The sequence below is a fragment of the Myxine glutinosa genome, chromosome 6 (assembly GCF_964187855.1).
Source record: "Myxine glutinosa chromosome 6, kmMyxGlut1.1, whole genome shotgun sequence".
Classification (NCBI taxonomy): domain Eukaryota; kingdom Metazoa; phylum Chordata; class Myxini; order Myxiniformes; family Myxinidae; genus Myxine; species Myxine glutinosa.
In genome coordinates this window covers 83,906,635-83,919,155 of record NC_136266.1, presented here as the reverse complement: position 1 = coordinate 83,919,155, position 12,521 = coordinate 83,906,635, and the positions used below count along the sequence as shown (strand labels likewise).

The 12,521-nt window shown below is 42.6% G+C and overlaps 1 protein-coding gene across 2 annotated transcripts in view; it reads right to left on the bottom strand.

Annotated features, from left to right (window-relative positions):
* Window positions 1–576: 576 nt before the first annotated feature.
* LOC137430025 (poly(U)-binding-splicing factor PUF60) overlaps window positions 577–12,521 on the bottom strand; it is a 93,695-nt gene continuing 81,750 nt past the window's right edge. For both annotated transcript variants that reach the window (XM_068120484.2, XM_068120486.2), the window contains exon 10: window positions 577–2,416. In XM_068120484.2, coding sequence (XP_067976585.1) covers window positions 2,117–2,416 — 300 coding nt within the window. In that variant the 3' untranslated portion in view covers window positions 577–2,116. The remainder of the gene's footprint in view (window positions 2,417–12,521) is intronic.

Below are 12,521 nucleotides of genomic sequence, written 5' to 3'. Positions count from 1 at the left end.
GATGCCTCGACACACCCACACACCAAATTAGAATTCGGTCCTTCGCTTACGCACGCATGGACGGACGGACGGACGCACACACGGACGGAGGGGAAAACCATAGTCCCCCTTTCGCTTCGCGGTGCGACGGTGGACAACAATTAAACATCATTACTTTTGTTGAAGCAAAAAAGAGGCATCACGTATTTAATTGATTCCCACCCTCTCGTCGGTGTTGGGAAATTTTACCCTCGATTTTTTCTTATTGCCCCTACGTATGTTCTAAAATCTAAAAGAAAATGAAGTGTAACTTAGGGCACATCAAAACGCAAACAGGACCAACCTCAGTCACGAGACTACTACGGAAATTTCTACCTGCAGAAATCTTCCACAACAGTTTGATCCCCATCAATATGAATTTTTTTTTTTTTTTAAAGAAAAACAAGACTTTTTGTTTGCATCTAATCAAGAGCACCTTTGGCATATAGGCTGGGCTCAATTCTCACCAATTAAATTTGAGGATCAAATTTTAAGGTGGATCTTTTTCTGAACAATACACTTCGAAATGGTCAAAAATAGAATCGTTTACAAAAGATATATTCAACGTTATAAAAGTTAGTTTTAATCTTCACAAATTGTTTGAACTGTACATGAAATTATGACAGTTTCGTAATCAAGATGTAACAATTGACAGCAATTTGAATACATCCAAATAAAAATGAAAAAAGCAGAATAGGACCACTCTAATGGTTAAATGGGGACCACTCTCACAAATTCAAACACCAACAATTTTTCCAATTGCCTTTTTTTATAATGTAAAGTAAAATGTAATTATTAATACTTTCTTTTTTATTACAATGACCAACAATGTACAGTAAAGTCGCAGAAGCAAAAGGATGCAGGAAGTTGGGCATGGGGTTTTTTTTTTTCCCCCACCATTTTAAATGGTCACGCAAATATACCTATTAAAATCAGAGTCCACTGTTCACAGCTGGGTGTGTATTAGAAAAAATGAAAATTTTTAACAATGCTGTCAGATCCCAAGAGCACATGACTTTTGTATAAAGGATTGAAGGCTCAAGGAAAAGCCAATTACCATTGATGAAAAGCTTATACAGTTTTGGCTTATGTACAATGGTGGGGGGGGGGGGGGGGGGGGGGAAGGGAAAATCAGAAATAATGAATAGTGAAACATTGGTGCAAGCAATAAGGCAGACTATTGAAGAGGTTGCTTAAAATTTTGGGCTATTTCGCTTTCCTGTCTGTTGGTCGGGGAGATGGGGGAGGGGGATAAAAATAAAAATAAAAATAAACTACTGTACATTTAAATTTTGTTTATCTCCTTTGATGGTGTCATTGTGGTATGCACCATTTCGACATTTTACAGGGTTGCTGTGTGGCATAATATCATGGAAATGCTACATCCACTTCTGCAAGTACAATGATTGGGCTACAAAGACATGTGTGCAGGGGTGGGACCCATAGAGCTACAACTTCAATGGTGTATCTTTCCTGAAAACACAACCACATATAACATGTCCATAAGTGGATCATCTGCGCAGTTAAGTGTAAGGACTCGTTAAAAGTAAACACTCTTATTGGAACCTGCAGATATTAACAGCTCATCAAAATATACATCGCTGGTCGTCACACCAGTGCAGGACACACTAGAAGGCTCAAAATGTGCAAACATTTCAGCATGACCATTTCGATTTATTTACTTATAAAACCAAGTCACAGAGGTATGCGACCAAAGGGCACAAAACATGAAGTGAAGCCGAGTGCATGTCCCTGGAATGAAACCAAACCAGGATGTATCAAACTGCTTACAACACGAGTATAAAGAGCAAAGACAGGATTTGTCTAAAAAAACAAAATCGAAGGATAAGGTTAAAATTTATTAACGATACCTTCTATCCCAACATAACAGGCATCCAAAACTCTCCCACCCACAATCAACACCCCTCTCATCACTTACGTCACACCTTCACCCCTTCTCCACCCACCCTTCTTGGCACAGTTCTGAGTACAGTATGTGCAGTGCTGTGCACGATGGACAGAGTGCACGAAATGCATTGTAAGTGGCATGGGGTAGATTGTTGTGAAGAACGTGAGGTTGTACAAGCCGATGTAACACTCAGGCCGAAAGGTCATTGCTGTCAAAGCGTTCCTGGTCGTAGATCTGGGCAATGATCTTGCGGCCACCAAACCAGCGGTCATTGAGCCCGTGAATGGCTCTTGTGACTTCCTCATTCGACAAAAACTCCACAAATATTTTGACAATAACCTCCGCATCCTCCTCCTCACCCTGGCGCTCCTGGTAGATGACAACACGTTTCACAGCCCCATACTTCCCACATTCCTCTGTAACTTCTCCCTCAAGATCGTCATCGATGTCCTCGGGACCCACCATGTTACGCAACACCATGGCATACGACTGCAAAAGGAGCACAGATTCAAAATGAGTCTTCAAAATCAAACGAGGAATCCACGGGGAAGACAGGGAAACTATTTGTGGCATATCCACACTCTTGGTCATTACATTCTTTACTATTAAACATTTACTTTCCAGCCAGGGCAGTGAGTAATGAATTCGTCTTCGAATGAACAATTACAGGTGTGCACACAAACCCCCCTTTTCCTCCTCCATGACCATCCCCTCCCCTGTGAGAAATAGCAGAAACTCCACGATACGAGCAAGGTGCCTGATTTGCATTAAATAAATAATCGGAGGAAATTAAATAGGTAGCGGACGTAGCTTCAAGACTATCGATCTGTAATATTCAGACAAGCTTTCGGCCAACAACGGCCTTCTTCTTAGTCTACAAGAGCAGCAGGAATGCATATCATTGGTATGATGTTAATATATTAATAAAATAAATACAAAAAGAAGCAGCAGGAATTAACACTCACTCACCTTCCTGGATTTAAACGAAAGTAAGCTTACGTTACAGTTGGTACTGTACACGCGCACATATATAAACACATACAAGCACATATTCATATACTGTTCATATTTTAAAAATACAGTGCCTACATTTGTTAACGACATATATAAAAGTAAAAGGGATGTTTATGAAAAAAAAAATGATGAAAAAAATAAAAGTGAATGAGTTACAGTGAATAAAGGGAGGTCGATTGAATGAGTTGGAACATCCATTAATCGTCAAAATTTATGCCATGAGGGAAGTTTGTTCGAAGTGTTTATCAAAAAAGACACGTCTCAGTATTACGGTATGTAATCGATTCAATGGCAGAGATTTGAATATAGTCTATACAGTCAGGTTCACTATGTTAAGAAATATAATTTCGTTCAAAATTTTGGGAGATTAGCAAACCTGTACATTTTTGGAATCAGAGCATGGAGAATCCGAAAATCAATGTTGGCATTTGCACAGACACCTGCATGGCCGCCATCTTGGATTTTCAAAATGGCCGCCATAAAATACATATTTTGCGCTATCGTTGCTTCAAGTCAACCTAGAAACTTAATTAAATATGCTGATCCTATGTTTTCTGGATCAAATAATCCAATAAAGGCCTCAAAAGTGCTCAGGATTATAGAAAAGCAACAAACAAAGGTAATTGAAAACCATTATCTTTATATTTGTGATATAACTGTATTACATAATACATGATATTGTAAGTCCTTTGAAGTTATAGGTATGGGTTTACTGTTACGTGCTCCTCCCCAAACCCCGGTCAGGGTGTACCTCCGAGCCCCGATAGGAGTCACGGCAGAAAGATGTGTTATTCTGTATGTCAAAGATCAATGGTGTAACCACACAAATTGTTACCAACAAACAAGTATTGTATTAAGATCACACAAGAATAACAGTACAACAACAATAGTAATCAATTGTACAACCAATATATATTTCCTATGATGGTACCATCAGTTTCGTAATATATAACTCACTGTGCTCCAAGTGAGCGAAAAGAACATCCCCAATGTCTCTTTCCCGGCTTCAAGCCAAAGTTGCTTCTGGCTTCAAGCCAAAGTCGATCCACTCCAGTGATCGTCCGTACGATGTCGTATCGAGACCAGAATCCCGTTGGGTTGACAGTTACACTGCCAAAGATGGGCGAAGGTGTCCTCGAAAAGCGACGGGGAAATCACACCTACAGGTATGGCCATTTGATGGCTCTCAATCGGCGAACCGCAGATTTCCCATTCAAAAGCCAGGTTACACACACACACACACACACACCAAATTAACGTCTGGATGCGGTGAGAATGGTTGAAGCGAAGTGAAAAACCTTGAGCGATGCACAAAGCGCGCGAGTCAAAATGGCCGACGGCCCGTTCTCCAGGCGTAACGGCACGACGATGATTCTCCTCGGAATCAACCGCAAAACCTGACACGCAGGTTGATCTGTCACAGCGATAACAATTGTCGCAGGAATCCCTTTCCTGGGAAACCCAAAGTTCACGCGTGACTCGTTCGCCAACGTTCGCTCCAGACCTCAAAGCAACTAGGCTTCTTGTCCGACTCACTCGCTCCGCCTTCTCTTCCTCCTCTTCCTCTTCATCTTCATCCGGTTCCATTTAAAACATTGACTTTTTTACCTTTTGAAAATAGTAACCTCTATTTCCCTTAAACGACAACAATAATAGTACATGGAATCAAAAATGTTTACAGTGGATGAAAACCACAACAACGGAAGTGACGAATCTGTAACATTACAAAGCAAGAAAGCAGCCTTGTTCGTATCAGATTGAACTATAAGTCCTATACACAGGATCTACCAGGTCTATACCGTTCAGGAATATGCTTTTACAGATCTTCATCACTGTCCTGAGTCATTTTCACAAAGGTGTCTACGCAAATGCCAACATTAATTTTTGGATTCCTCATGCTCTGAATATTCCAAAAACGTATAGTTTTGCTAATCTCCAAAAATTTGGAACGAAAAAACATAGTGAACCTGACTAATAGAATGATCCGATTGGTTAAAAGTACAGTGTAAGGGAGAGATTTACCCTGATTGGTGTGAAAGTTACTAATCTCTGACCATGTATTATTGAAGCATATGTCGAGCGTTTTCAGTTTTTCCAACATATTATTTGATGCACTTTTGACAAGTGATTAGGAATATGACCCATGTAAATTTACAGTATAGGTGGTGATGGGGAACTTTAGTCCAGTGCTAGAACTACAGAATTTGTTTCCTTCTAATAAGTGCTTCTGAATAATACATTTGTTTGCTGTGTATTTATGGAAGCCTGAATAATCTTAGTTTTTTTGCTGTGGGGCTGTGGGTGCTTTGCTTTTACTAAAAGGTCCCCGAGTGTCTGACCACGTCGAAATGATGACAGTGAAGGTTGAGGAAATGTGGTGCAGAGTGTTTCTGACTGATGGAGGAGAGGAAAGGCCTTATTGAAAACACTTGGCAATTGTGATGATGTAGGGAAGTAGGTGGTTACCAGTGGGACATGGTTAGTTTCAGGTTTGGGTTTGTAAGTCAGAGGGTCTGGTCTAGGTATGCGTTTAGGTTCAGTTTATCACTTCTTTCACAGAGTGAGGATCATGGTGTCTTGCAATGAGTATACAGTGGGGAGAACAAGTATTTGATACACTGCCGATTTTGCAGGTTTTCCCACTTACAAAGCACGTCAAGGTCTGTAATTTTTATCATAGGTACACTTCAACTGTGGAAGACGGAATCTAAAACAAAAATCCTGAAAATCACATTGTATGATTTTTAAGTAATTAATTTGCATTTTATTGCATGAAATAAGTATTTGATACATCAGAAAAACAGAACTTAATATTTGGTACAGAAACCTTTGTTTGCAATTACAGAGATCAGACGTTTCCTGTAGTTCTTAACCAGGTTTGCACACACTGCAGCAGGGATTTTGGCCCACTCCTCCATACAGATCTTCACCAGATCCTTCAGGTTTCGGGGCTGTCGCTGCGCAACACAGACTTTCAGCTCCCTCCAAAGATTTTCTATTGGGTTCAGGTCTGGAGACTGGCTAGGCCACTCCAGGACCTTGAGATGCTTCGTACGGAGCCACTCCTTAGTTGCCCTGGCTGTGTGTTTCGGGTCGTTGTCATGCTGGAAGACCCAGCCACGCCCCATCTTCAATGCTCTTATTGAGGGAAGGAGATTGTTGGCCAAGATCTCGCGATACATGGCCCCATCCATCCTCCCCTCAATACGGTGCAGTCGTCCTGTCCCCTTTGCAGAAAAGCATCCCCAAAGAATGATGTTTCCACCTCCATGCTTCATGGTTGGGATGGTGTTCTTGGGGTTGTACTCATCCTTCTTCTTCCTCCAAACACGGCGAGTGGAGTTTAAACCAAAAAGCTCTATTTTGGTCTCATCAGACCACATGACCTTCTCCCATTCCTCCTCTGGATCATCCAGATGGTCATTGGCAAACTTCAGACGGGCCTGGACATGCGCTGGCTTGAGCAGAGGGACCTTGCGTGCGCTGCAGGATTTTAATCCATGACGGCGTAGTGTGTTACTTATGGTTTTCTTTGATACTGTGGTCCCAGCTCTCTTCAGGTCATTGACCAGGTCCTGCCGTGTAGTTCTGGGCTGATCCCTCACCTTTCTCATGATCATTGAGGCTCCACGAGGTGAGATCTTGCATGGAGCCCCAGACCGAGGGAGATTGACTGTCATCTTGAACTTCTTCCATTTTCTAATAATTGCGCCAACAGTTGTTGCCTTCTCACCAAGCTGCTTGCCTATTGTCCTGTAGCCCATCCCAGCCTTGTGCAAGTCTACAAATTTGTCCCTGATGTCCTTAGACAGCTCTCTGGTCTTGCCCATTGTGGAGAGGTTGGAGTCTGATTGAGTGTGGACAGGTCTGGAGACGGCTTTGCGGTCGGTCTTTGCGGTCTTTGTGGTCGGAGACGGTCTGGAGACGTCTTTTATGCAGATAACGAGTTCAAACAGGTGCAGTTAATACAGGTAATGAGTGGAGAATGGGAGGGCTTCTTAAAGAAAAAACTAACAGGTCTGTGAGAGCCGGAATTCTTACTGGTTGGTAGGTGATCAAATACTTATTTCATGCAATAAAATGCAAATTAATTACTTTAAAATCATACAATGTGATTTTCAGGATTTTTGTTTTAGATTCCGTCTTCCACAGTTGAAGTGTACCTATGATAAAAATTACAGACCTTTACGTGCTTTGTAAGTGGGAAAACCTGCAAAATCGGCAGTGTATCAAATACTTGTTCTCCCCACTGTATATATACATGGCATTTAATATGGAATATTATTTTTGTGGGGGTGAACTTACTTTTCAAGATGACTTAGAACCAAAAGTTCATTGGAATTACGTTGAAATTATTCTAGCTTTTGTTAATGTGACCTTTAAAAGAAACAAAAACCACATTTGACATTTCGAAGCAAATAAATTGATCCTTGAAAGTGATGTAAACCGATATCGAACTCAATTCACGGACAGTACTGTGTTAAACTTCTGTACGTTTTCCAGAACTATATCTTTATTTTGCACATCAGCCAAAAAAATTTTTCAACAAAAACAAAAGCTAAATTGTGACTGGGATTACGGACAGTAAAATTACAGTTCAGTACTTTGTGTAACCCCCACGAGCATTCAGGAGAGCACGTACACGTCGAGGCATGCTGTTCACGAGATTTGCCAAGGTTTGGACAGGAATCGCTTGCCATGCAGTGACAATAGCCTGCTGCAATTCACGCACAGAGGTAGGCTGGTGGATTCCATGACTTTGCTGATAATTGGGAGAAGGCTGATTGGTCTGTAGTTGCTGGGATCTGTTTTTGCACCTTTTTTGTGCAAAGCGGTGATGTTGGCAGATTTCCAAGCAGATGGAAGATGACCTTGAGCAAAAGAGAGGGTGAAGAGAACAGAGAGAGGGAGTGAAAGAGCGGAAGAACAGGATTTTAGGATCCGTGGGCTGATGCCATCAGGTCCAGTTGCATAATCAGAGTCGAGGGTTGACAGAAACTTTTCCACCTTGTCAGGAGGAAAGGACACAGAGTCCAGGAGCAGCTGGGTACGACTGGGTACGGTGGGTACAGAGAGGGATGGGTTTGGGACACAAGATTTAGAGGCAAACACAGAATTGAGGCATTCAGCTTTTTCACGTGCGGAGTCAGCCATGTGGCCATTTGAGGTGAGGGAGGGGATGGAGGGGGAACAAACACCAGAAACAGATTTGACCAGACGCCACCAGGATTTGGAAGAGGGAGACAGATAAGAGAGTTCGGTCCTGAGAACGGAGAGATATTGTTTCCTGGCTCTCCTGAGGGTGGACACACACTTGTTTCGGGCTTTGTGAAAGGAAATGAGATTTCCTTCCGTTGGATTTGCTTTCCAGGAGACGAAAGAAAGTTGTTTCTGGGCAAAGCCTCACCACAAGATTCCGTGTACCATGGACGGGAGGAAGGGTATGACAACTGAAGACGAGATAGGATAAATCTGTGCATGAGAGAGAGCAATTTACTTTGGAAGAATTCCCAGGATGAGTTGATGTCAGAGGCGGTAGAGATGGGAGATCAGTCCAGATGATTGATGGCTGCTTGAAGACCATGCCAGTTGGCCTGAGTGAAATGCCAGACTCGTCGACGCTGAGGAGGCTCTCTGAGAATGGTCAGAGAGATGTCCACTTTAACAAGCACATGATCAGAAAAGCCGATTGTAGCAGAGGAAGAGCAGCAGACATTTTCAGCGAAGTTGATCGCCTTCCTGTCATTGTCAGTGACCCACAAGGAACTGGAAAGCTTCTGGGTGTGCCAAAGCTGCCAGCAGGAACTTGACTAGCAACAGCTGCTGCTGTTATGCAATGCCTCGAAGAATGGCATTTGCAAGACATGGTGGCAGGTATGAGCTTTGACACGACAGCCAGCAACACTGGTTCAGCACTTGGTGCATGCACTATTTTGCAGCAAAAGCTTGGACGACCACTATTACATTTTGCATGCCGGCATCACATTCTGGAACTAGTGGTAGAGGCAGCAATGGCAGCATTCAAACCATTTCTTGGTCCATCAAAAGGACCTGAGATAGCCGTCTTCAAGCGTTTCCAGTCAAACTGGAATTCCATTGACCAAAGCAAGTTTAAGCCAATGATGCCTGATGACCTGGACTCTGTAGTTTCAGGTGTATTTTTAAGTTGCAAAGAAGATGTCGTTTCATTCTGCATCCAGAAACTGGCATCAGGCCAACTACGAGATGACTACCGTGAACTTCTTGAGTTGACTATTATTCTGTTTGGTGAGCGTCCTCCGAGAGGATTCAGGTTCATGCAGCCAGGAGCCATGCATCGGGCAAGATGGATGGCCCGTGTGATTTATGGAATCAAGATCTACTTGTTCCGTGATCAGTTTCGACTGACCCCAAAGGAACTCACTGGCATAAAGCGTTTTACAGCATTTGTTGGAGCAGTGTATACCAAAGCCTGGTTCAGCGCTCCATCTGCCATTGGTGCTCCCGCTGGAGACCTAGCTCTCTTAAAAGCACTCATTTTCTATCCTGATTCAGTGATTGCCGAAGCCACCAGCAAAAAGCTTTCCAAACACTTGTGGTACCTCAGCGAAGAACTGGCAGGCCTTGCTCTGTTTGACGATAGTGTTGAGCTTGATGTCAAGCGAATGATAGTAGCTGCTCTTAAAGAAGAATGCCAAGGGAATCCTCAACCACAGGTACATGTGTATCTTACAGCAAAAGAAGCCATCGCTGCCAAGACTGTTGCAGATTTTGTTACTTCTGCCTCACTGCGAATTTTTACTGCATTCAAAGTCAATACTGACTTCCTAGAAAAGGACCCTGGTGAGTGGGCCGATGACACATCATTTCAGTCATCACAACAAGTCTTGCGCGGTATTGCCACTGTCAACGACTTTGCAGAACGTGGTGTAGCATTAATACAGGACTACAATCAAGTCTTGACAAAGGATGAACAGCAGCGCCAGTACCTGTTGCAAGTTGTTGAGTGGCATCACCATCAGTTCCCCGACGCAAAGAAGATAAGGAGGAAATAATTTACCACAGAACTTATTAATGAGGAATCAATTGTCTGGAGGACTCTTACTCTGTGTGTTTATGATGATTGTCATACATTCTTACTGATTTGGGATTACATCTGAGTGTTAGTTTATTAAAAACAATTTTGTGTGTCGATACTGAAACATTGTAATTTTCAACCCATGTGAGACAGTAGTAAATAAAGTCGTATAGAAACCATCTTTGGTACATTTCATTTTTTCACAATAAGGAACAATTTTAGCAACAAGCACCTGAAAAAGTCCAATTTTATTTTTTGGTGTACATTTGAGGACCACCCTAATCTATATAATTATAAAATTGAAATCTTGCGTGTTTGTATGTAACATTCGATCGGTCCGGGGGCGTGGCTTACCCCTTTGAGAGAGTAGTAATATCCACCATTTTATTAACTCGCATAGCTTTGAGGCCTGTTTTGTAGGCCCGTGGTGTCTTGCTCTATCTCTGAGTTTTATTTCAAATCAAATTCGATATATCATTTCATTTTTCACAGTCGCTAACATAGTTTTAGACTCGGTTGAAAAAAAACGGGAAGAAAATCCGATGAAAGTTTCCGTTTATAGAACGAAATGAATTCTGAAAGGCTTGTATCTTCAAGGCCATTGAGTCTGTTTCCCGCCTTTATCTTCAATCTAAGTCGCCATCTGATTTCATTTTTATCGATGGTTTTAGACTCGGTAAAAGAAATAATTGAGAACATTCACGCACACACGGGAAATTGCAGAGATATATTTTAAAAATCGCGCCACGTTGATATACGAAAATACACCGCCTAAAATAACAGGCATACAGTATATATCTTCGTCATTTCATTCAACATTATTACCCGGAAGTAAATTATGTTTCAGGAAATTACCGAGAGATATTTCTTCGATTTTTTTTATTATTAATATGCGCATACACTTTAAATAGGTTTATTTGAAATCTTTAATTTTCACAATGTAATTTATTTGTCATTTGATGATCGGCAAAACGATAGCACAAACACAATACTATTTGCAGGAAGAATGTCGTATCAACCCTCCGACGGCGCTACGGACGCGGACAACGAATCACACCTCACGTCTATGGACGCGAATAGCAACATCCGCACGAATCAGTCATCAATGATTTTCATTGACGCGCCTGGAGGCACAGGGAAGACGTTTCTTATTAACCTGATTCTCTCTAAAGTGAGAGCGAGTGGAGAAGTTGCCCCCTGCGGTGGCCTCATCTGGCATAGCTGCTACCCTCATGCCTGGTGGAAGAACAGTGCACTCAAGGTTCCAAATCCCTCTGACACCGAGGGAAGATGGCGTATGCAACATCGATAAAAATTCCACTATCGCAGACCTCTTTCGAAGTACAAAACTCATCGTGTGGGATGAGTGTCCTATGATCAGGAGAGAGAGTTTCGAGGCTGTGGATCGCACGTTGCGTGATGTATGTGACAAAGACGAGCCTTTTGGAGGGATCTTGACGATATGCTGTGGTGATTTCCGTCAACGTGATCGGAGATAAGGGCCGAAATCACGTGTCACAGGTAAGTGATTTAGAACGCTGGAGAGGTGAGCCTTATGGCTTGCTGGCCCAAATAATCTCCCTGATGATGTCCAGCATTCGCTTTAGTTCTATTCTCATATCTATTCAAACTGACATTGACCCCATGGGTCATGGGTCGTCTAGGGGTAGCATCATCATCATCATTGGCTGATTGGTAGCATCATTGGCTGAGGCGTAGTAGTGGGGCGGCTTAGCCCAAATATTCAAAAGAATTGTGCATTTTGTGATACAAGCACCAAATTTGGCACACTAGTAGACTATCATATTATGAAAAGATCTGGATATTGGGCCATCTCAGATTCAGAGATTTGATTTTTGCAAGATTTGCAGATTTTGCAAGCTGAGATTGCAACGCCAGGGACGGCCGACTCCTTCCTACGAGCTGCCCACGTCACCCGCACAAGAAGAGCTCATCAAATCACTGCAGCGGCACTGCACATCCTGCAACACCGTGCGTATGAACGCCACTGTATGACATATGCTGATGATGCAGAAGACCTGCCTGAGTTCGAAGACTGGTGTCACCAGAGAGGAGAAGACATTCCCAACTTTCAGTACTGGGCAACTGTGCTGGAACTAGAGATGTTGGAACTGGTCTACATGCGTTCTCTGCGGCAGGGCTTCATTCACGACGTACCTTGATGCCCTGACGGAACTGGTCCCATGGTTCCATGCCTTAGACCACACACACTATGCCAGGTGGGTCCCTGTTCACCTGAGGGACACGGTTGCACTCCCAATGAAGCACCCAGATGTAGCCAGAGAATTCAGGGCTGGCAACTTCACTGTACAGAAGACGAAGAAGGTGTTCTCTTCGATCCCAATCGAATCGAAATCTTGCAAAAATCATATCTCTGAATCTGAGATGGCCCAATATCCAGATCTTTTCATAATATGATAGTCTACTAGTGTACCAAATTTGGTGCTTGTATCACAAAATGCACAACAGGTTTGCTATGCTGCTACACTATAGCATCATTGG